The sequence below is a fragment of the Lichenostomus cassidix genome, chromosome 8 (genome assembly GCF_008360975.1).
Source record: "Lichenostomus cassidix isolate B80296 chromosome 8, HeHo_3.0, whole genome shotgun sequence".
In the NCBI taxonomy this organism is placed as follows: Eukaryota; Metazoa; Chordata; class Aves; order Passeriformes; family Meliphagidae; genus Lichenostomus; species Lichenostomus cassidix.
Genome location: NC_139489.1, coordinates 20860531 through 20881571, shown reverse-complemented (window position 1 = coordinate 20881571; position 21041 = coordinate 20860531). Strand labels below are relative to the sequence as shown.

The window sequence follows — 21041 nt, the reverse complement described above, 5'->3', positions numbered from 1 at the left end:
TTTCCTATGATTTAATATCTCTCTCCCCCACATACGGCGGATTCCTTTGTAGAGACTCTTGAAGATGGGCCAACAGTGCTCCAGCAATGTCTCTGATGATACAATGGAAAGCTTCTAACCACAGTATCATTTGCAGCATTTCTCATTTATTTTATCCCCAGCCCCTAAAGACATCTTTCCTGATACAATAAATGTTTCTTTACACTTTTTATAAATAGAATTGAAAATCTATTTCATGACCAAAGGAATTAAAAGAGACACTGAATCTAATTATTTAGGTTTATATGAAATCTGTGGTAAAAGCCTGCTTTCACTCAGTCTAAACAGATAAAAAATACCGGTGACCCTGAAAAAACACTCACAGTACCTGTTTAACCAGATCTGTACTTTTTTTTTCCTGTGATAAATATGAAGATAAGAATTTGGGAAATCAGACCTTCTCTCTACAGCCTGTCCTCCTTACTAACAAGGACTCTAGATGAGACAAGTACTGCACAGACAAGTGAGAATTCAGGGTTCCTGGCTGTAAGGCCTAGTCACTGCTTGGTTTGCCACATCAACCTCATTTTCAGACCAGCTCCAAATCTCTCATCCTAGCCAAGAGAAACAGTTCAGTTTGTGCATGAAGTTATTTGTTTGCCACTGTATCACCAAAATCTAACCATTATGACAAAGTATATAAAAAGGCATGTTCTGCTTTACAGCACTCTGCAAGTTTAAAGAGAAAAAACTCCCACTGACTTCAAGAGGCTTCAGATCTAGCCCACAGTGGAATAGTTTCACTATTTTTCAAGAGACTTGAAATATAAAATACCATCTGATTATTCAGGCCTGAATCTGATCTCACAAAGTGTATGCAGACTTAATCTATTGGGCTAGAGCCGCAAAGGCTGTCGGTGCAAGAAGGCACACTGTGCTCAGGCTGGGAGCTGGTGTGCCCCTGCCTTTCCTCTGGAGGGGGTGAAAGCAGAACCTGACCCACTATAGCTGAGCTGAAACATCACCCAGTCTTCTGCACAGCTGCCCACTTTTGTAAAAATTATTTGAAGCTAAACACTTGACAGCTATTAGACACGCTGTGAGTAGGTATTGTGCCTCGCAGCCTCAGAGGTGAGTGCAATACTGTCTACATATCATAATCCTGGGATATCAATGTTTAACCATGTCGTAAAGCTCTTTAGTGAGAAAGTAGTATATGCTTTCAACTAAATGGCTGCAACCTGGAGCTACTCTCCAGCCTGAGGACTGGGGCAATAAAATGGTTTTGTCTGACAAACTATCAGCAGAGATTTGCTGGTGCTGTTAGTCAGAGTGTAGAATCCCCAGTGCATTCAGAAGCCTCCCTTAAGGAATTAATGTTTGATTGTTTTGCCATCCAAAGAGTGTTTACAGAAGCCAAAACAACCATGGTTGCTGTCCACTGTGCAAAGAGGTGATGACATCAACAAGACAGGTCACAAGTCTGAGTCTGTAGTCATTACACTCATGTTGGTATGGCTTTTCATCCACTCAGTATGATCTTATGACCCCAAAACTTTACAACCTTCCCCTCTCTGGGCTTCATAGCACCTCTCCACTCCAGGTTAATCATTTCTCTGCCATTATCTGCCAACAGTTCTTATCTCTTTTGCTGTCACTTTATAACAGGGTCTCTTATCAAGCTGTACTAAATCACGTGATGGTGCCAAACCTATCACAAGTTCCAATTCTTCTGATTAGAGACTATCATGAAATGGGATACATGGTTTACAGCAGGTCACTAATGCTGGAAAAAGTACAGAGTCCACTCAAAGACATGCTTGTTACTTTCTGAATTCTTGGATATTTTTTTGTTGTTGTTGTTCATCACACCGACTTTCACTGGAGGCTATTATAGCCTGGATCTCAAGGCCAGAAAAGTTTACAGGCTGCACCTCTCCTGTACTCAATGCTGTACACCTTGTACCCAAGGGCACGGTATATTTACACCTAATAATGTCTTCTGGTTCCCACACAGCCATCATACAGGAATCTATAAAACATGGACTTACATCAGCTGGTAAGTAGCAGCTTTCTAACTGTTTTGAAGACTGTGCATAAATATATTAGGTTTGTGGCTGTCCAGACTGAAAAAATCACCACAATTGGGCAAGCCCATGGTTAATTTGCACAAATGTTTAGGCGGGAGAAAATTTTACAATGTCATGTAAAAATATAAGAAAACAGATGATGATCCATAGAATAACAGTTTTCTCTAGAGATAATGCAATTATCAAATATACATAATTGGATAATTAACAGTATCCTTATCTATTACAATTGATAATAATTGTGAAATTGTGTGTGTGCATGTAGAAACATTTGCAAAAATTAGACTTAAATTGCTTCTGGCCCAATAATTTGTGTTGAAGAAAACCTCAGGAATATTTTTGTGTCCTTTCTGTAATACTGTAGTTCCTGTCAAATGCAGATTCTTCCTTATAGCTAAGCATTAAGATATGTCATTCAGTCAGGGTGGGCTGGATAATAAATGTCAATGAAGACTTCAGAGCAGCAAGGAAGTGAATACTTTCAGTAGCATATGGAAACAGCACCCACTCCCTGTCAGAAAGCCATCAGGCACAGGTTACTCTGGCTTGCAGGCACTGCACAGCCAGCTGTCCCAGGCTGTCCCAGACTCTGGTGGCAGTGGCCAAGCCCCAGTGGCTGCATGTCCCCACCACCTCCCTGCCTTTCTCCACACATTTCCTGTCTCAGGCCATTCTGTCTCTCACCACACACCTGGAGCAAGGCATCTTTCCTTTGCCAAGGCGAGCATCCCCTGTCCCACCAGGCTGTGCCCAGGCTGAGACTGGGGCCAAGCAGGGCTGGAGAAGGCTTACCATGGGAAACCTCTCCTTCATGGAGCAGAAGGCTCTTCACAAGCCAGCTCAGCAGCGCTGCAGGTTCCACAGCCCAGGGTTTTGCAAGGTTGTGCCTCAGCACAGCAGCTCCTGGCAGGGATGAAAGAAGGGATCTTTGGCCCACATGCAGAATCAGGGCACACTCTCCTCCTCTTGCCCCAAAGTGCGTCATCACATGGCAGGCAAGGAGTTTGCCCTGATGCTGGGTGTGATGTGGGCACCTTGCCATCAAGGGAGGCTTCGGGACCGTGGGGATGGAGGGCACAGCAACAGCTGCAGGAAATATCCTCAAACATAGCTGATCTTTATCTTCTGGGTGGAGCTGCTGCTTCTCGCAGGAAAGTTGGGTCCACTTTGGACCCAACTCCATTTCAGCCAGATGTCTCCTCAGAGGCCCCATGCTTCCCTACAGGTGTGGGGTGCTCCTCTGCACAGCTCTGCCCCCAGAAATACATGGATAATGTGGCAAGTCCAGCTATCCTGATAGGCTTTGCTTTCTTGCTCTTTCTGGCTGACAAGGAGGGACTCTCTGGTTCCCTCTCCTGAGGGACAATAAAATAATTATATACATCTCATGTATCTGAAGAGTGATCATTCAGATAAGGTTTCTCAGGGTGAAAGGATGCAACCCCAGGAGAAGGGAAAACAAGACACTTACCTTTGATATTTAGACCAATTAAATGCCATTTTCATGGTTCCCAGAAGACTAGCAGGTCTCAGTTCACAAAATCATGTGGATATGAGAAAACAGATTGGTGGGAGTAGCAGAGACTCTTGTCACTATACCACTTATACGCATGCTGTATCTTGAATATACCAGGACAGATTCACAAAGCATGGCCCAGAAAGAAGCAGGTTTAAGTCTTGTGAAACTTTTCCAAAATCCTGTGTACTCTGAGTCATGGAGAGGATTCTGTCCTTGCATGACTCTGCTCAGCCAGAACTCATGGTAGCATCCCTGAAGAGCTCATATAATTCAACCTTGTAAACTGATCACTGTGGGCCTGTAAGGGTTAAATGTAACCAGCACCAATCTGAGAGCCTCTGCTCGGAGCTGGTGGAACCAAATAGAAAGGAGCCAAATTCTGTTTTTATTTGCACTGGAGAGTAATTCTTTAGGAAAACAAGCTGTCCTCACAGAGTATAAGTACAATCAGCAGCAGGGCCATGTGCTCTTAAGGGTATAAATCCTATCCCTAGCCTTTTGCTTTTGTCTGGTCCCTCCTGGCATCTCCTTTGCTTTTTCCCTTCTAAGCAAGGAAGAGCAGGTAAGCTTGTGAGAGGCTGTCACAGCCTCTGCACCCTCAGCCCACCAGCCCCTCAGACCAGGGACACTTGCTATTTCCCACCACAGAGGCTGAGTTGCCCTTGTCAGGGAGCTCCTGCTTTGCAGGATGCACCCTGTGCATTTCCCCATCTGGTGATATTATCTGGTTTTGTTATAAACCAGTGACGTGTCACACCATCCTCCCAGAAAGGAGGGCATCTTCCAGCTCCCATGAATGCAAATCAGACTCCATTGATATAAATAGCAGAAGATCTCTCCCTTGGAGAGCAAACACAACCATCCTGGAGCTGGAGTGTGAGTGGGCACTACCGGTTGTTGACACCTGCTTTTAGGTTTATAGTCATATGATCAAAGAGGCAGCTAGAATTCACAAATTCTTTATAGTACATCCTATCTTCCAGATGACAAACACCACATGGGCTTATAAATGTTTTTATGGAAGTGCCATGATTTTTTTCTTCTACCAGATTCTGAGGCAATACAAAGGTACTTGACTAGTTTCATTTTTTCTCTAATCAGCCTCTTGTCTTAGTATCATCAGGGACACCATGCCATTTTTATAAGCATTAGTTATGATTATTTAACAGAAATAACTGTTTCATTAACTAAAAAAAATGATAAGAGGAAAAATACTTGTAGTTTCCAACTGCAAAATTTTTAAGCATGTAGAACACTTACTGCCTTCCTGATTTTAATATATGTCCTCAGGCAGTTAACAGTATTATAATTAGGGCTCCTGAGTTTGGCAAAGTTAGTTTTTATGTTTAGTGGTAATAGGAGTAGTAGCATTTTCATGTGATTAACAAAGACAGCATATACTATCTTTAAAAGTTTGGATTAGGATTTTGGCCAGCAATTATGCAGGCAAAGCTTCCACAGAAGTGAACACTCTGAGCTGTGTGAGGACTGTAAGACATGCCATAGGATATTTTCTTATGTCATTGGACTTTTGCTGTTACTCTTTACTTTTATCAATTTTCTTCTCACTTTTCCTGTGCTTATACTGCAAATGAGCTATATACAAGATCAGTATTTACATTTACAACCAATTTTTTCCAGTTAGTCTGATTTTAAATACCAAAATACACGAGGCAAAGTAACAATGATGCCTGTGGTCTTATGAGGGAAAACCTCCAGTACCAACAAAACCCCTCAGGCTACTTGCTCATGTGGGTAATTTAAAGGTCAGCTCTCAAACTTGTCTTAAATATACAGGATGAAAAGGAAGACTTGTCTGCAGCAGCAGTTGCGCTAGTCTGTCTTGTGGGGAAACCCGTTAAAACTCCTCATGACAGATCATTATTAATGTCTAGAGTTTACTCACATATTACATGAGTACATTATATATATTACATAGATATGCAACCTCATATATTAATATATATTAATACATTCTTATGTGCAATGAACAGACATGCATATGTGCACAATCCTTATCAAGATTCTTCAATGTAAACTATGCCTAGTTTATCTTCTCATAGTTTATGATTTTACATTATGTGTGGATAAATCCTGAGACTGATAGATATGTATGAGGTTAAACGTTTTTCATTATAAAGATCAGCTATAAAATTATTTTTAAATAAAGTTTTCCAAGCTTTGAAACATGGGGGGAGGGGGAGGGAAGAAGCAGACCTAAACCATCTTTTTTTTTCCAACAGCATATCAAGGTCAGTTGCCTCAGCAAAAGAAATTTCATTTTTAAGCCTGTCTGTGCAGGATAGAAATCAATTATCTGTTATGATACAGAGACCGGCTCTCAGCCCTGACAGGAGCGTTGCTGTATATACAAATATATTTGTAGTTCTATTTCCAGACTAAGCTCTAGCTTTTTAACTAGGCGTTCTACACTCGGCTCCAAAAGAGCAGCACAGACAGAAACAAAGCCTCATCAGAAAAGTAATTATCAGTGCTGGGAAGGGGCGATGGGATCGGGGCGGCGGAGGGGAGCGTCGGGATGGTCCGGGGAGTCCCTCGGCCGCCGCAGGGCAGCGGCTCCGCTCCTGGGCGGGCGGGCGGGCGCGGAAAGCGGCCCCGCTGATGGATTCAGCTCCCCGCCTCCGGCTGCGGGGGAAGCCGCCACCCCCGCGGCAGACAGCAGCGATCAGAGCGAGCGCGTTTCCCCGTCGCACCATTAGAGGCAACAGGTCCAGCAGTGCGGGACTAGAAGGCGTTTTCTTCACAGAATTCGTGTAATTTATGTCGGGTGGGGGGAAAATTCTAACAGAGTCCCCGTTTGGAAAACTGGATCTTTAAGTGTCGCGTGGAACAGACTGCAGTTCGCTGCTGAAGGAATCGATGCAGAGAAGCCCTGCCGCCAGCTCTGGGCACGGCTCATCGCGCCCCCAAGGGCGCCCGGGGATGCCTCAGCCCTTCCACGCCTTCCAGTTAGCTCAGCAGCATGTCGGTCGGAAAGGTGCCTAGCAGCAAGAAGCGCCCGGCCGTTTCTGCCCACACGCGTGCGGACGGCCCCGCGGGAGGGAGCGCGCCCCGAGCGGGCGAAGCTCAAGGGGGCACGGAGGGGCCCCGCGCCCCGACCCGGGCGGGACGGAGCAGACGGCGGCGGGACGCGGTGAAGTGTTACGACACCTCACTGATGACTCACTTAGCAATAAAAGAAAGGCAATCAGAGCGACGCTTTACCACTCACTTGGCCCCGCTCACTCCTCTCTCCGGAGTCTTCTGTCATTCTGCATCACGCTACTACCAGGTGTTCATAAGGCAGCAGTGCATTCCGGCGGGCGGCAGAAGCTTGGCCGAGCTTGAAAAATAGCTTCTCGGTCAATAATTGACTGTTTAGAAACGGCTGTCCATGCCGGACCAGAGAGGGAACGATGTCTCCGTAAAGCAGCAGTGAATGATTAGCTGCATAAAAAAAGGCAACAGGCACAGACGTGATCCTGTGTGGCGTGCATTTTACTATGAAAGTATTTCATTCTGAGGCACCCACTCTGTTTTGCTGACAGTGGATAAAAAAAAATTAAAAGGGAGAAAATGGGGGGAAGTGTACTTTTGTGTTTGGGATGGGTTGATTTTGTGACTTAGGGATTTTTGTTCTGGGTTGTTTGATGTTTTGGGTTTTTGTGGGTGGGGGTTTTTTTGTTTGTATGTTTTGGTTTGGGTTTTTGGTTTTGTTTTTTTTTTTTTTTTGTAGTGGGGACAGTTTGTTTTCTAAAGCCTGAGTCGGAAGCACTAGCAACCTCCATTTAATGAATCCCTAGGAATTAAATTAAATATTGCCTCGGCAAAGTGATGAGAGAAGACCGTTGGCTACGGCGTTTGGAAGGTTTCAAGGTACTCTGCCCTTCGTGCTGTAGGGGTGATCTGATAATGACAACTACCGATGGAAGAAGAGAAGAGAAGAGAGAAAAGGAAGAGAAAAGGAAGAGAAAAGGAAGAGAAAAGGAGAGAAAGAGAAGAGAAGAGAAGAGAAGAGAAGAGAAGAGAAGAGAAGAGAAGAGAAGAGAAGAGAAGAGAAGAGAAGAGAAGAGAAGAAGAGGAGAGGAGAGAGAAGAGAAGAGAAGAGAAGAGAAGAGAAGAGAAGAGAAGAGAAGAGAAGAGAAGAGAAGAGAAGAGAAGAGAAGAGAAGAGAAGAGAAAAGAGAGAAGAGAGAAGAGAGAAGAGGAGAAGCCTATATTGGCCATGCTTTTCCTGGTGTAAACAGTCTCGTAAAGCTGGGCGTGAGAGGTGTGTGAGGTGAAGCAGCAAACTCGCGTTCTGAACTTTCCCAAGTGCACAGGGATCCCGTGTCTGCCGCAGTGCCGCACGCTGCCTCCTCCGGGGCACTTCCCGGGGCCGCGCCCGTCTGCGCCCGCGGCCGCGCCACTGTGTGCCCGTGGCAGTGACAGCCTGTGCCCGAGGCTGCGTCGCTGTGCCGGGGACAGGATGTGCGGTGCTGTGGTGCTGACTCCCTCCCCAAGCCAGGCTGAAATCACTGTTTTCACTGAGTGATGGCTCAAAGGGGCTCTGCGCTGGCGGCAAACGGGAATGTTCAGCGGGAGAGAAAGGTAGACAGGATGCATATTTCTCTCCTTAAACACTCCCCTTTAAGTCTTTTTTTATCTGTTTTGGATTTAGACTTCCCAGCAGAAGAGTTTCAGTCCTCTGCTAATTTATTTCTTTTATTTGCTTCTGGGAAGTTTTTCTTGAAGAGCTACCCCCCCCCCCCCCCAATCCCACGCCATAAAAGTTCACTTTCACTAGTTTGCCGAGAAGGTAAATCAAACCTTCTCCGGGACACCTCCCGACACAAAGCTTGGAGAGACCATGCTATTTGTTTCTCATCGAGCAGACCCTCCAAGTTGGAAATGCCTCTGGCTTAGGGAAAGAGACTTTGAAATTTTCTCAGCTTCTATGGCCTCTTGGAAGCTGTAAGAAATCGGAGCTTGCCTTGAAATATCATCACACAAGCCTCTACCTTGGAAACAAAGAAGTAGAAAAGCTTCAGATTATTTAACATTAGAGAGTAGGGTTTTTTTAATGTAAATGTACATACATTTAAATAGGGAAGTATAACGTATTCCAGGTCTTGCTCCTTGTACTAATCAAGGCTGCTGGAGGCTCCCCGAGCCATCATCTTTTATAATTATAATTACACGCGTCAATCAAGACCTTCAGGCAAAGTCAGAACAAGGCAGGCAAACTCAGGAGAGAAATTGCATTTAAAAAAAAAAAAAAGAAAAAAAAAAGTTTGGAGAACTTGGTAAGGAATGGAGAAGAGATTAGAAGAAAGGGTAATTAAGGTTGCTCAAGGCAATCGTGAGAGCTAGAACTCCATGTTAAATTAAATGTGGCCACAAGGGACCAGGTATCATTTATAATATGTACTGCCCTGAACTGTTACTTCGGAGAAATGTGGATGTGTAATAACCACAAAGTATTTTCATCCATAGCGACATCTCGCAGAGTGACTTTGCCATGTATAGTTGGAACTCGGTCCGAACCCTTCCCCGGCAGAATGACACTAAGCCCCCGAGCAGGAGGGAAGAGCCCGCGGACCGGTGCTAGGGCCGTGCCCACAGGGGTGTGTTGTCCGGGGAGAGCCGGCCCTGCGCGGGCTACCCTCCTGCGGGGGCACTTGGCCGCGGTGCCCACGGGGGCCGCAGCCTGCCTGACCCCGGCAACACTCGGGCTGGTTTGGCCTGCCCTGTCTGGATGCGGGGTTTCCTTTCTCGGCTTTCCCCCCAAAACGCGGCTACCTTCCCGGAGCAGCAGTAATGAGAGTGGCAGCACGGAGCGCCCCGTCGGGGCGTCGCCAAGCGGCGTGACCCACCCGGCGGCGAGCAGGAGGGAGAGGACCGGTTGTCCCCGACGGAGCCCAGCGGGCTGCAGGACCCAAGTCCGCAGGTGTCCTGATGGTCTGCTGCAAATGCGGCTGGAGCTGTGCTCTGACAACAGCTCTCCTGCGGTGAAGGGCTGCGAGGAGGCGCCGCTCCTCTGAGAGCTGCCCCCGAGCGCTCTGGCCGCCCGTCGGGCCCAGGCGGCCCGGCTGCACGCTCGGCAGGCTGGAGGGCCGCGCAGATCCCCGACCCGCAGCCCTCACGGCGGGCGCCCGGGGCAGAGAAGCGGAGTGGGCGCTGTGCTGTCCTCGCCGCCAGTGTTGAGCCGCCCGGGCTCAGCGCAGAGCGATGCTACACGGTGACGCCTGACAGAGGGATTGTTTGTAACTTATGCACCTGGGAATAACTTTCCAGGGGCCGAGACAGGGTATCAACCTGAACTGCTTCTGCCTAGAAACGGGGCCACTCTCTCTAGATGGTTTTCAGCCAACCCGTCTTAGCCACCGAGCTGTTCGCTCCCGCAGCTCGCCATATTGCTGTCCTAAAACTTACTCGCAGACGACCTGTTAATTCGTGAAATTGTAACTTGAAAAGTAACCTGTTGGTATCGTTCGCCCGTTCGCGCTCTCGCCCGAAGTGGAATGGCGAATGGAATGAGACAGAGATGTCCGAGCCTCTCTGAGAGCTGGGTCCATCCCCCAAATATCAAACGCTGCACAGCGAGGAGAAAAAAGACTTTTTCTACTCCGGTGGTGCTGGTGTTGGGTTGGCTCGGAATCTGCGTTGAATTAACAAAGGTCTCCCAGCTACTGGATGCAAAACGTTAAGAGCACAGCCGAGTCGGCTCTCTCTGCATGTGGAGCGCTTGTCCCAGCGCGGGTTCACCCTGCAATCATCAGCACTACTGAATAAGTTACAACAACCACCAGTTTTCACTATCTCTCTCCCAGCCGATGGGAAATGCCATACTCCGCGCTGGAGACACTTCCGCGCCCCACTTTCCATCGGAAGCGGTTTTCACCGCCAAACATTTTCAGCCCTTAATATATACAACATTTTATACAGATTAAAGAGTCAGAGGAGTACGGGCAACCCAGCGCTCGGGTGAGAGGCTCGGATGCTTTCCAAGGTGCAAATACCCCTCATCCCACACCATCAAACCTATGCGGCGCAGTTGGAACGGCGTGGAACCCCCCGGACCCTCCAGGCGAGAGAGGGGAGGGAAGGCCAACGGAGGCAGGCAGACCTCCGGCCCGGGTCGCCCGGCGGTCGGCACGCAGTCGCCCCCGGAACGCCGCGCTGCGGGACCGCTCGGCTCCCACCGCTGAGGCACCCGCTTGCGAGAAACGAGTTCTTTGGGAAAACTTGAAAACGAGTGCCGCTTGCTGCACTGTGAGCCGGGGAAGGGGGGGCTCAAGCGATGGCTCTGCCAGGGCTTTGGCTTTTGTGCAAGCGATGCGACTGACACTGACCGATTTCGCAAGAAGCTTAGGGAAGGGAGACCCAAAAAGCCTGAATAGATACAGCGAGCTCCAACGCGGCTCCCGCTTGCTTGTTTCAGACTCCAGGGCGGCGCGGCGGCAACGTGGCCGCAAAGGCTGGGATTTCCGCTGTCCATCCCCACCCGCCCAGAGAGAAGGCGAGGGCTGGGGTCTCCGCAGCCGCCGCCGGCCGGGCGGAGGCATTGCCCCACCGGCCCCAATAGAGATTAACCGTGGCTGCCCACTAGCAAAGAGGCACGGCCCCGTAGCCCGGTTCGGCGGGGCTGGTGGCCCGTCGGGGTCCGCTGGAACAGGGAGGGGAGGCAGCAGCCCAGACCCTCCCACCTCAGCCCCGTTTAAGAACCGGGCAGGGGGTGATTGTACCGGGCCACTGTGTGTGCTCTGTGCGTGTGTGTGCGCGGGGGGTGTTGCTCATCCCGCCTCTGCCTTATTGGCTGCAGTGGCGGTGTCGGGCCCCCCTTCGCCGGAGACCTCGCTCCTTGTAGCCCTCGGGCTCCCGGAGCGCCTCCCCGCGGGCCCGGGGCTAGAGGTCCCGACTCGGCACCTCCGCACTTGTACCCGGGGGAAAAGGGGGAGGAGGAGGAGGAGGAGGAGGAGGAGGGGGAGGAGGAGGAGGGAGGAAGGGAGGAGGGGGACGGGGACGGGGGTGGGAACCCTGTCCAGCAGCACCAGAGGCGGCAGAGTGCTCCTGTGCACTGTGCTGCTCCGCATGGATCGGGGCGCCGGGCTGCCGCCGTGCTGAGCCCCGGGCGGAGCTGCTGCGGGCTCCCGGGGTTCCTCCTTCCTCCCCGGCACCCCCGGTCTTCCTCCTCCTCCTCTCTCCTCCGCCCCCCGCCGCCTGCAGCCCGACTACCGCTCGGCGGCTCCCCTAGCCGAGGGCACCCGGCGGCGCTTCCCGGCGGCCGGGGCTGCTCGGTGCTCTCGCTGCAGCTGGGCAAGGGCTGGTGTAGAGCAGAGGTAGGGAAGAAGAGGAAGAGAGGGAAAAGGCAGAAGCCGCCGAGCGCCCCTTGCTCCAGCTAAATCTGTGCTGCCGTGTCCAGGTGCTGGTGTCGCGGACGGACACGGAGCCCTCAGCCCGGCCCGCAGCCGCCTTGTCATGCTACCCAAAGTGGAAACGGAGGCCCTGGGACTCGCCCGGTCGAATGGGGAACAGGGGCAGATGCCGGAAAACATGCAAGGTAAGGGGGGAGACGCACAGCGCTCCCCCTCCGCGCACGCTCGGGTTTCCCTCGGCAAAGCGCCCCTTCGTCCTGCCAAAAAAGTTTGCGGCAGTTGCTTGCGAGCTCCCCCGTCACAACCCGCTCCGCGCCCCGCTGAGCCCCTGCCTTAGCGGGCCAGCTTGCAGAGTAGCTCGAGGAGGCACCGGGAGCCGGGACTCCAGGGCCGAATCGACGACAAGGCCCTGCTCAGAATTGCAAATGGGGCCGAGGAGCCGTCAAGCATCTGACTGGCGGGAGCCTTCCCTGGGGTGCAGACGTCCCGTCGGACACTGCCCGGCCCCGACGCAGATCCAGGGGATCTCGGTCTAATCCCCGTTCCAAGCAAAACTACCTCGAAGTTTATGGCAGGGAGAGTTACGCGTGGAAGTTCTGGCGAGCACCTCGCGTGTCACACAACGTCCCGAAACGGGATCCGAGGGCTCTATACAGCGGGTGCGGCGCCCCCAGGTACCGTGCAGGTGGCAGCGGCGGTGTCGCGAAACTTCGCAGCAGAGAGCTCTGACTCCATGGCGAATTTGCGCCCTTGCGGGATACCCCGGAAGGCAGAGGGATGCCGGAGCTGGAATGGCGCTGGAAATGTCTGCGTGGGGTGGCGGGACCGGGCTGTTCCCGCTGCCCTGCTCGGGGCCGGAGCGCTGCGCGAAGGGAGGCGGCGCAGACCCCGCCGAGGGTCGGCACCCTGCCTTGGAGCCGGCAGCCCGGTATGCCGGTACTGCCCGCCCCGCTCCGCGCGACTCTCCCGGGGCAGAAACTCCCGTCCCGGCTGCTCTTTAGAAATTATCCCCTCTCCTCTCGGGAGCCTGCTGGGAAGTAGGGGCAGGGTAGGCCGGGGGCCTCGGAGGTGCTGGGGGCGACCCGACCGCCCCTTCCCTCTCCCGCGGAGGAGGCTCCGTGCAAGGGCACGGCGCTCGGAAAACCCCTGCTTTCCCACTTGGTTTTTCCTGCGGGGAGGGGAACTTCGTCCCAGCGCCGGACCCTGGAGCCGAGACCGCGGGAGCAGAGGGGAGGGTCGGGCCCTCCTCCTCCTCCGCCTGCGGCCGCCCCGTGTCCGCCCCACGCCGCTGACAGGCGGCGATCCCCGGCCGTGCCGAGGTGGCTCCGGAAACGTTTTGCCGGCAGCGTGATGGCGAGATAGTCCCCCCGCGCTCCCCGGGAGCTCCCTCGAGCGCAGGGGCGCAGCCCCTTGCCTTGGCACGCCGAGAGGCCGGGCCGGGGGCTTCGGGCGGAGTCTGACCGCCCGGTGCCCCCGAACTGTGGCAGCCGCATAGTTAAAGAGGCGACATCCTAAGCAGTGCGGCGGCGATGCCCAGCGCTCTCGCCGTGTTAAGGAGTCCGCTGCCACGGTACTTGCCGAGCAGGTCGGAGGTTCAGCAGCAGGGAAGGGGAAAGGAACTGGCCCTGCGTTGAGCAGTAGGGTTTCTTCTTAGGAGTAACCGGAGCGGCTGACTGAGCTCCTCGTGGGGGAACCCCGGCTCGGGCAAGCTCGCTCCGTGCTTTCATTCCGCATATTTTAGCCCCCCGCTCCCTGCTGACGGCCGGCTCCTCCCTGCCTTTCCCCGAGCGGCAGAAACTTCAGGCGGCTCCGGCATGCAGGTTTCGCGCCAGCCGCCAATAGCGGGGGACGCCCGGTCTGCCGGTTCTACCGGCCGGGCAGACCGTGACCGCATGCCCCGAGCACGGCGGTCCCGGCTCGCTGTCCCTGTGCCGACACGTGGACACCTAAAAAGCGTCCCCCCCGCCGCCAGGGTCCCGCTGGCTGCGACAGCCGGGGGTGCCGGCACGCAGCGCTCGCCCTGGCCCGCAGGGGTGGCGGTCACCCCAAGACGACGGGCTTGGGAGGTGCGGAGGACGTCGTTTTAAGCTAGTTTTGCGAGTAACCAACTTGGATTTCACGCGCAGCAAAAGTGCTGGGTCTGTGAGATACAGGTTTGGTCTAAGTAAAAATTTGCGGGCTGATGTTGAAAGACTTTAGGGGAAAGCTTTAAGGGAAAAGAATTACTTTCAATATACAAGCAACAATCGTTTTCTGCTTTTTTAAAGCTTGCCCCTGATAATTTTCGGATTTAAATGAATTGTTTCAGTTTGTGATTCCATAAAGTTAGGACTAGGCTAAAGGCACTCGATAAGTATAATTATTTAGAACATAAAACTTAGAAGCTGATACTTTTTTTTTTCACATTTGCTAAATACCATGCAGATTTGCTGATGATGGGAAGTTGCGTGTCTCCATGCTATTTGTTTTTTAAAACAAAACTTTTTTCTCCCTATTATCAGTGGTGTGCTTGTTTAAGTAAGCTTTCTTTCTAGATGAGAGAAGTTGCAGAATATTTGAGTTAGTAATGTAAATTCAAATTGAATGTGCTATTTCTCCTTTCCCCCCAGTGTCTCAGTTTAAAATGGTGAATTACTCTTATGATGAAGATCTTGAAGAGCTGTGTCCAGTCTGTGGAGACAAAGTGTCTGGGTACCATTATGGACTTCTCACCTGTGAAAGCTGCAAGGTTCTGTACTAATTACTCCATAAAAACATGAGCACAACAAAAATGTTTCAAATATAAGCAAAAAAAGGGATAATTAAATAAACCAGATATGTAATAATTTGGGTTATTTCTGATATGTTTCTTAACACATTCACATAAAATAATTAACCACCAAAAGCTTTAGGACTTAGAAGTCTCTTTGAGAAAGACATCTGTACAAATGGAAACAACTTGGACTGTTTTGCATTGTAGTTTTGTCATTGCTTTTAAGTATTTTCCTGTTGTGATGTAGTTCTAGAACAACTTTCATTCCTAACTGTCCTAAATATTGATTTTAGTTGATTTATATACATTCAGAGTATTTCTTTTTCTGGTAGACAAAGATCTGGAAGATCTTCCTCAATGCAGATCAGCTTTGCAAAATCTAATGCAGCTTTCTTAAGATTCTTATTTTCATCCTTCAATATTGCAATGTAAATTTCTCGGACTATAATGACCACGCACTTTTTTCATGTAAAGTGTAACTGTGACAGCTCACTTGATACGCAAGTCAAGTAACCAATTATCTTACAGAAAGATGAATATACCTGTGTTGGTCTATTATACTATAAGGTTTAAATAATTGTGAATTTATGACATCAGACTTTTAATGTAAAAATTTTTATGGTTTTTTATAGTTGTTTAAGCAGTGCACTGTAAGTGAAACTCCTTTGCCAGAACAATGCAATTTAAAACGTTTAGTTGCATGGAAAAATTAATCTAGCCTACTGTATTTTCACCAAAAAAAAATCAATGAGAAGTGAACAACGAGCACTTACTATGCCTCCAGCATGCCCCACTGGGCCACTGGGATGTACAATTGCCAGTGGTACTCTGTACTTCTATTACCTTTGCAACAATGTTCCTACTTATTTCATGTAAAACTACTTTAAAAGGAAGGCTTTAATAATTCTGCAATGATTAAAGAACACAAAAGGAACTGGTCAGTGTCACTATTTCTGCAACCAGTGTAGAGGTGCAGAAGGGTACAGCCTCCCTAAAAGCCTTACCAATCTTTGACATTAAGTCATAAAACATAGGACTAACACAAAAAATCCTCCTCTGGAGTCTGGTGGCTTTCTCCTGGGCTCACCTCAGTAATTTAAAATAAACTATGTAACTTTGTAAGCGCTTGAATGGCATCTGAAAACTATACAATGATTTCCATAAAATGCTGAAACACACGCTGAAGCAAAACAGGCTAATTTTTGTGTCTATCATACAGGGGTTCTTTAAGCGAACAGTCCAGAATAACAAAAGGTACACATGTATAGAAAATCAGAATTGCCAGATTGACAAAACACAGCGAAAACGATGTCCTTACTGTCGATTTCAAAAATGTCTAAGTGTTGGAATGAAATTGGAAGGTAAGAGCTACAGTCTTGCTGATATCTTCAATTATACTATAAAATTACAGGATTAGATGTTTTGCATTGTATTTTATATTAAAACGTTATATATTTATGGCTTGAAATAACAATAAAAGGTTACTTCCTATGCTCAGTGAAATTGTTGCTTTATAAAAAAAAGATCTAATAAGTAAATGGTAAATCACTAGGAACCAGTCAAAACTGTAATCCACTTTGTCATACAAGTATATAGTTTAATATTTCAGGCTTTTAAAGTTTGTAAATTCATGGAAGTAGATTGAATAGTTTGCAGCTTTAAAAAGGTTCAGTTTAGATTAAACATAAAATTTGTAACAAGTGTCCAGATTAGAAAAAAAATTATTCATTTGCTATGGAGAGTGATCTGATTTTATTTGTATTTTATCTAGTGTTGGGTTGCTTTGGTTTTTTTATATATATTCTTTTGACAACAAGGCAGAACACAAAGAAACAGAAAAAATAAGGGTTTTTCTCACACTGACTTGCCTTTGAGATTAAGGAACCAAATAATCTCTAAAGTTGTGTCCTACATTTTTGTGATGCTACACCTGCGAGGCTATTGCAATTGAAAGAGAATAAGGCATTTTGAAGTACACTTTTTGACTTCATTTCACTTTCTCATCTACAGAGAACAATGAAAAGTGTACAATACCCTTTGAGATAACCGAATGCAAAAATATCATCATCTTGAATCTGTGAATCATACATTCTAACTTTGATACATAAAATATTAAAATTCAGATTTCACAGCAGATGACATTTTTCCTTGACTAAGGACAAGCTCCTAAATTCCTTACTGTTACAATTGTGTTGCAATGACATTCACCCTAGACGCTTAACCAGGAAAAATCAGGCCAAGGAGGAAAACCTTAAGCGGTGAAGGGAACCAGAAAGGACAAGACCCAGCCACCAGGCTCTGGCAAAGGAAAGTTGTTGAGATAACTGAAGATAAACAGAAAAATCAGCCTCCTGCAGTTTGATTCAATACTGTTGTATTTGCCCACAAGACTGAGGTAGCACTTACACACTGCACTAAACATCTGGATCACCGCATGTGCTTCCAAATTCAAATAGTGCAATAATAGAATATATGGAATCCTTTTGTCATTGTTGGCACTAAGAATAAGGATAAAATACATTTTTCTACTCCTACTTTTAACTCCTCTCACTTGCTGACAATGATACAAGACCAAATTTTGTCTTCTGTGATTACACAAAGTTCAACTTAAATTTACGTAGGAGTAATACAAAAGTACTTGCTAATCCAATTTGGCTCACAGTTTTTAATTGCAGAGTACCTGTGAGGATACCATGTATACAGATTTAAAATTAATTACATTTACTAGTGCTATAATTAATTTCATGCATTTTGTTTAAAGTCAACATTCAGCAGCAATATTGGCAGCTCATTTTTCCTACAAATTCAAGCAAAGAACCCATAGTTTTAAAGGTACTGCAGAAAATGTGCTTTAGCTTCCTTATCTACACATCCATACAACTTCTCTTCCCTTGTTTAGAAAATTGGAACAGCACATGCTTTCCTAATTGTAAATGCTTGTGACATTTATGTGTGTATTTCCCTGATAGTGATATACATAGCCTCAAAAGTCTAGTTCATAAATTACCACGGACCAAAAAAATCATTAAACGTTAAAGTCCTTACGATAAGGTACAGTATTATGCGTATCTAGCATTCATAATAAATTTTTAATATCCTACTAATCCCTAAGATAAAAAGCTCAAGAACTTAACCTCCAGCAATCTCAGCAGTCTCAACATGTCACCAGGCTGTCAGAGGTTCCTCTTTCAATCTAATTGCCGTTGGGCAAGGTGGGTTTGGTGAAAGCTCCTCACCAGTCCATTACATCTATCCCATGGTGACAGACACTGCTGTGACAGAGACCACCAGTATGACTCTCGAGGCAGCTGTTGAGTAGGATTTGTTTTAATTATTTCTAATTCCAGAGATATTATAAGCCAGAACAGTGTCAATAGTTTCTGTTTCACTTCTACCTTCCACATGAAAGGCAACAAGCTGACAGCTTTCTCTCTGCACATTCCAACTGCAGCTAAACATTTCCATAGAGCTGTTCAGCTAACTAGAAATCTCAAAGTTTCACACCAACCTGAACAGAATCATCGAAAGGAAATGCTTCCTTTCTGCCACAAGAAATGTATTCCCCTTTGTGACTACTGAACATTTCACAATTTACGTTTCAGATGTTTTGCTGCGGTGGAAGGCAGTAATGGAATGATTATAATGAGACAGTGTGGTCTGCTGGATACATCTCAGACAAATTCTGGACTTCAGCCCTTGTTTCTTAATGACATAGTAGCTTGATATAAACCCAAATGTACATTGAGATTTCCACATGATCCCATAGCAGGTGTGAAATTCCTGTAGCCATCCATTGTGTTTGTCCCTGTGTCCTAATCAATGTACAGAGAAGTCCTTCTTTATTAGTAATATATGCATGTGACATTTAAATCACTAGGAAAAAAGTGCCATTTGTTAAGTCAAAATAAATCCTTTTCTTTAGGAAAAAAGTGCAACTCTGAATTTGGGGGAAAAAAAGTTACATTCTAAAATTTCTGCTCTTTCCTAATATATGTTTGATTAAAGAATGTTGATTCCAAGTGTTAATAAAGACTTACTTCCTCCTCTCCCTTGCCAGCTGTGCGAGCTGACCGAATGCGTGGCGGTCGAAACAAGTTTGGACCAATGTACAAGAGAGACAGGGCACTGAAGCAGCAGAAGAAAGCTCTTATCCGAGCAAATGGACTTAAACTGGAAGCCATGACTCAGGTGATCCAAGCAATGCCAACTGACCTGACAATATCCTCTGCAATCCAGAACATCCATTCAGCTTCTAAAGGCCTACCTCTGAACCATACTGCCTTGCCTCCCACAGACTATGACAGGAGTCCCTTTGTGACCTCTCCAATCAGCATGACAATGCCGCCCCATGGCAGTTTGCAAGGCTACCAAACCTATGGCCATTTTCCAAGCCGTGCTATCAAGTCCGAGTACCCTGACCCTTACACTAGCTCACCAGAGTCAATAATGGGCTACTCATACATGGATAGCTATCAAACAAGCTCACCAGCAAGTATCCCACATCTGATATTGGAACTCCTGAAATGTGAGCCAGATGAGCCACAAGTCCAAGCTAAAATCATGGCATATCTGCAGCAAGAGCAAGCCAACAGAAGCAAACACGAGAAGCTCAACACATTCGGGCTTATGTGCAAAATGGCTGACCAAACCCTCTTCTCCATTGTTGAGTGGGCTAGGAGTAGCATCTTCTTTAGAGAACTTAAGGTAGGTAACAATCTTACATTATATTATTATTCAGTCAAGGAAAAATACTATTTCTTACAATCTTGTACTTCAAGCAGGAAAGCATGGGTTTTGTTTTCTCCCTCCCAGCATCTCATTCTTTATTTATTTGGCTTGAAGTAGGCAGATTATTACAAGGAGAAATTTGCTGCTGACTTCCACCTGAGCCTGTAATTAGCTGTAGCAAAGAGATTCAATATTCAGTTCAGCTCTTCTGTACTTCAGTATTTATCACAACTATTTTTAATATCCATAGGGGCTCACATAAATTTTTCTCCTTCCCTGTCAGCATCGTTTACTGTCTGGCTTGTACTCAGGGTTGTAAGCACACCTGTTACACCATTCCACATAACTTTATGTAATTATTTCATTACCTTATTTAACATATGGGGGAATGCTATTTCTATCCATCTCCATTTACACTTTATATAAATCCATATTTGGAATATTCAGTTTCTCAATGGGATATTATTTTTTGCATTCCCGTGTGTCTAATTAACCATGCAGGCTGAAACCTAAGCAGGATATACATGGAACAGAAAGCAAGGAGGAAGTAGATACCTTAAGGCCTCCTTTTGGTTCTCATAACCAATGATACATGGGGGATTCCTTTAGTCTAGGCTGCTACAATGACCTTTAGGATCTTAATTTTGTTGGAGCACCTAGGAAATCCTTATGCACAGCTTTCTGGTGGACAGAAGTTCCCCCATTTACATTACTCAGACTTATCATTAGAGCAGCTTTATGGTCTGTTATGATCAGGTCTGAAATTTCAAGTCTGAAATTTTAGGCCAGAAATCTGAGATCAGGCAATAGATATGAACTACAGTTTTTAACCACTCTTTTGATACAGAAATTAGCTGTGATAGAATAATCTTCTGTCTCAAAAAAACCCTCAAGATGGTGAGCTCAACTCACATCTGAATTTCCTACTTACATTGCTAGTTACTGTGTCTCTGTCTACTACAGAGAGATGTTGCCACAAGTATTTGCTACTGAAACCTGTAAAATTTTGTGACTACCTGTAATTTTTGACTACTTCAATTTAAGGGAAGGTAACTCAGCTTCCAAATATAACAAATACAAATAATAAAATATATCAAATATAACAAAATATAATAAAATATAACAAAAATAACAAATACAAATGAGAATTGAATCTACATTAATTAAGATCACAAAAGGGAGATCCCATTGAAAAGCTGCACTCAGAAAGCTTGCCACAACAGTATGTCTGTCATAACCATAAGGACGTGGACACATGACATAAAGCTTGATTACAAGAATAGCAAGCTGTATTTGTTGCATTTACAACTCCAGCTTCTCTCCAATTTTTTGTGAGAATGATTGCAGGAATTATTGAAAACTCAGTCTATATAAAGAGAAAGAAGAGAGGAGGTTTACTCAGAGAGGAAAACCAAAATGCATTAAAGAGAGGAAGAGACTGTCACAAGTTTGCTATCTCAGTTGTATACAATTTTATAGTCAGCTATAAGCCATGCTACCCATTTAAAATATTTCAAAAATTGAAATTGCAAATGTGTTATATTTCCAATAGAATATGTCATAAGTTTCTGAGAGCAGATCTTTCTATCCATGCACTGGGGAGTACTTTATTCTAGA

General features: G+C 46.8%; 1 protein-coding gene across 4 annotated transcripts in view; it reads left to right on the top strand.

Annotated features, from left to right (window-relative positions):
- The first annotated feature begins 1753 nt into the window (after nucleotides 1-1753).
- The window catches only part of NR5A2 (nuclear receptor subfamily 5 group A member 2), an 87586-nt gene continuing 68298 nt past the window's right edge, over nucleotides 1754-21041 (top strand). The window contains exons 1-5 of one of the 4 annotated variants that reach the window (XM_085068288.1): nucleotides 1755-2038; nucleotides 11992-12129; nucleotides 14554-14672; nucleotides 15916-16057; nucleotides 18754-19400. In XM_085068288.1, the coding sequence (XP_084924414.1) occupies nucleotides 1975-2038; nucleotides 11992-12129; nucleotides 14554-14672; nucleotides 15916-16057; nucleotides 18754-19400 (1110 nt within the window). In that variant the 5' untranslated portion in view covers nucleotides 1755-1974. Of the gene's footprint in view, nucleotides 2039-7706; nucleotides 7858-11588; nucleotides 11909-11991; nucleotides 12130-14553; nucleotides 14673-15915; nucleotides 16058-18753; nucleotides 19401-21041 lie in introns of those variants that run through there. The other 3 variants (XM_085068291.1, XM_085068289.1, XM_085068290.1) reach the window with 3 other exon arrangements.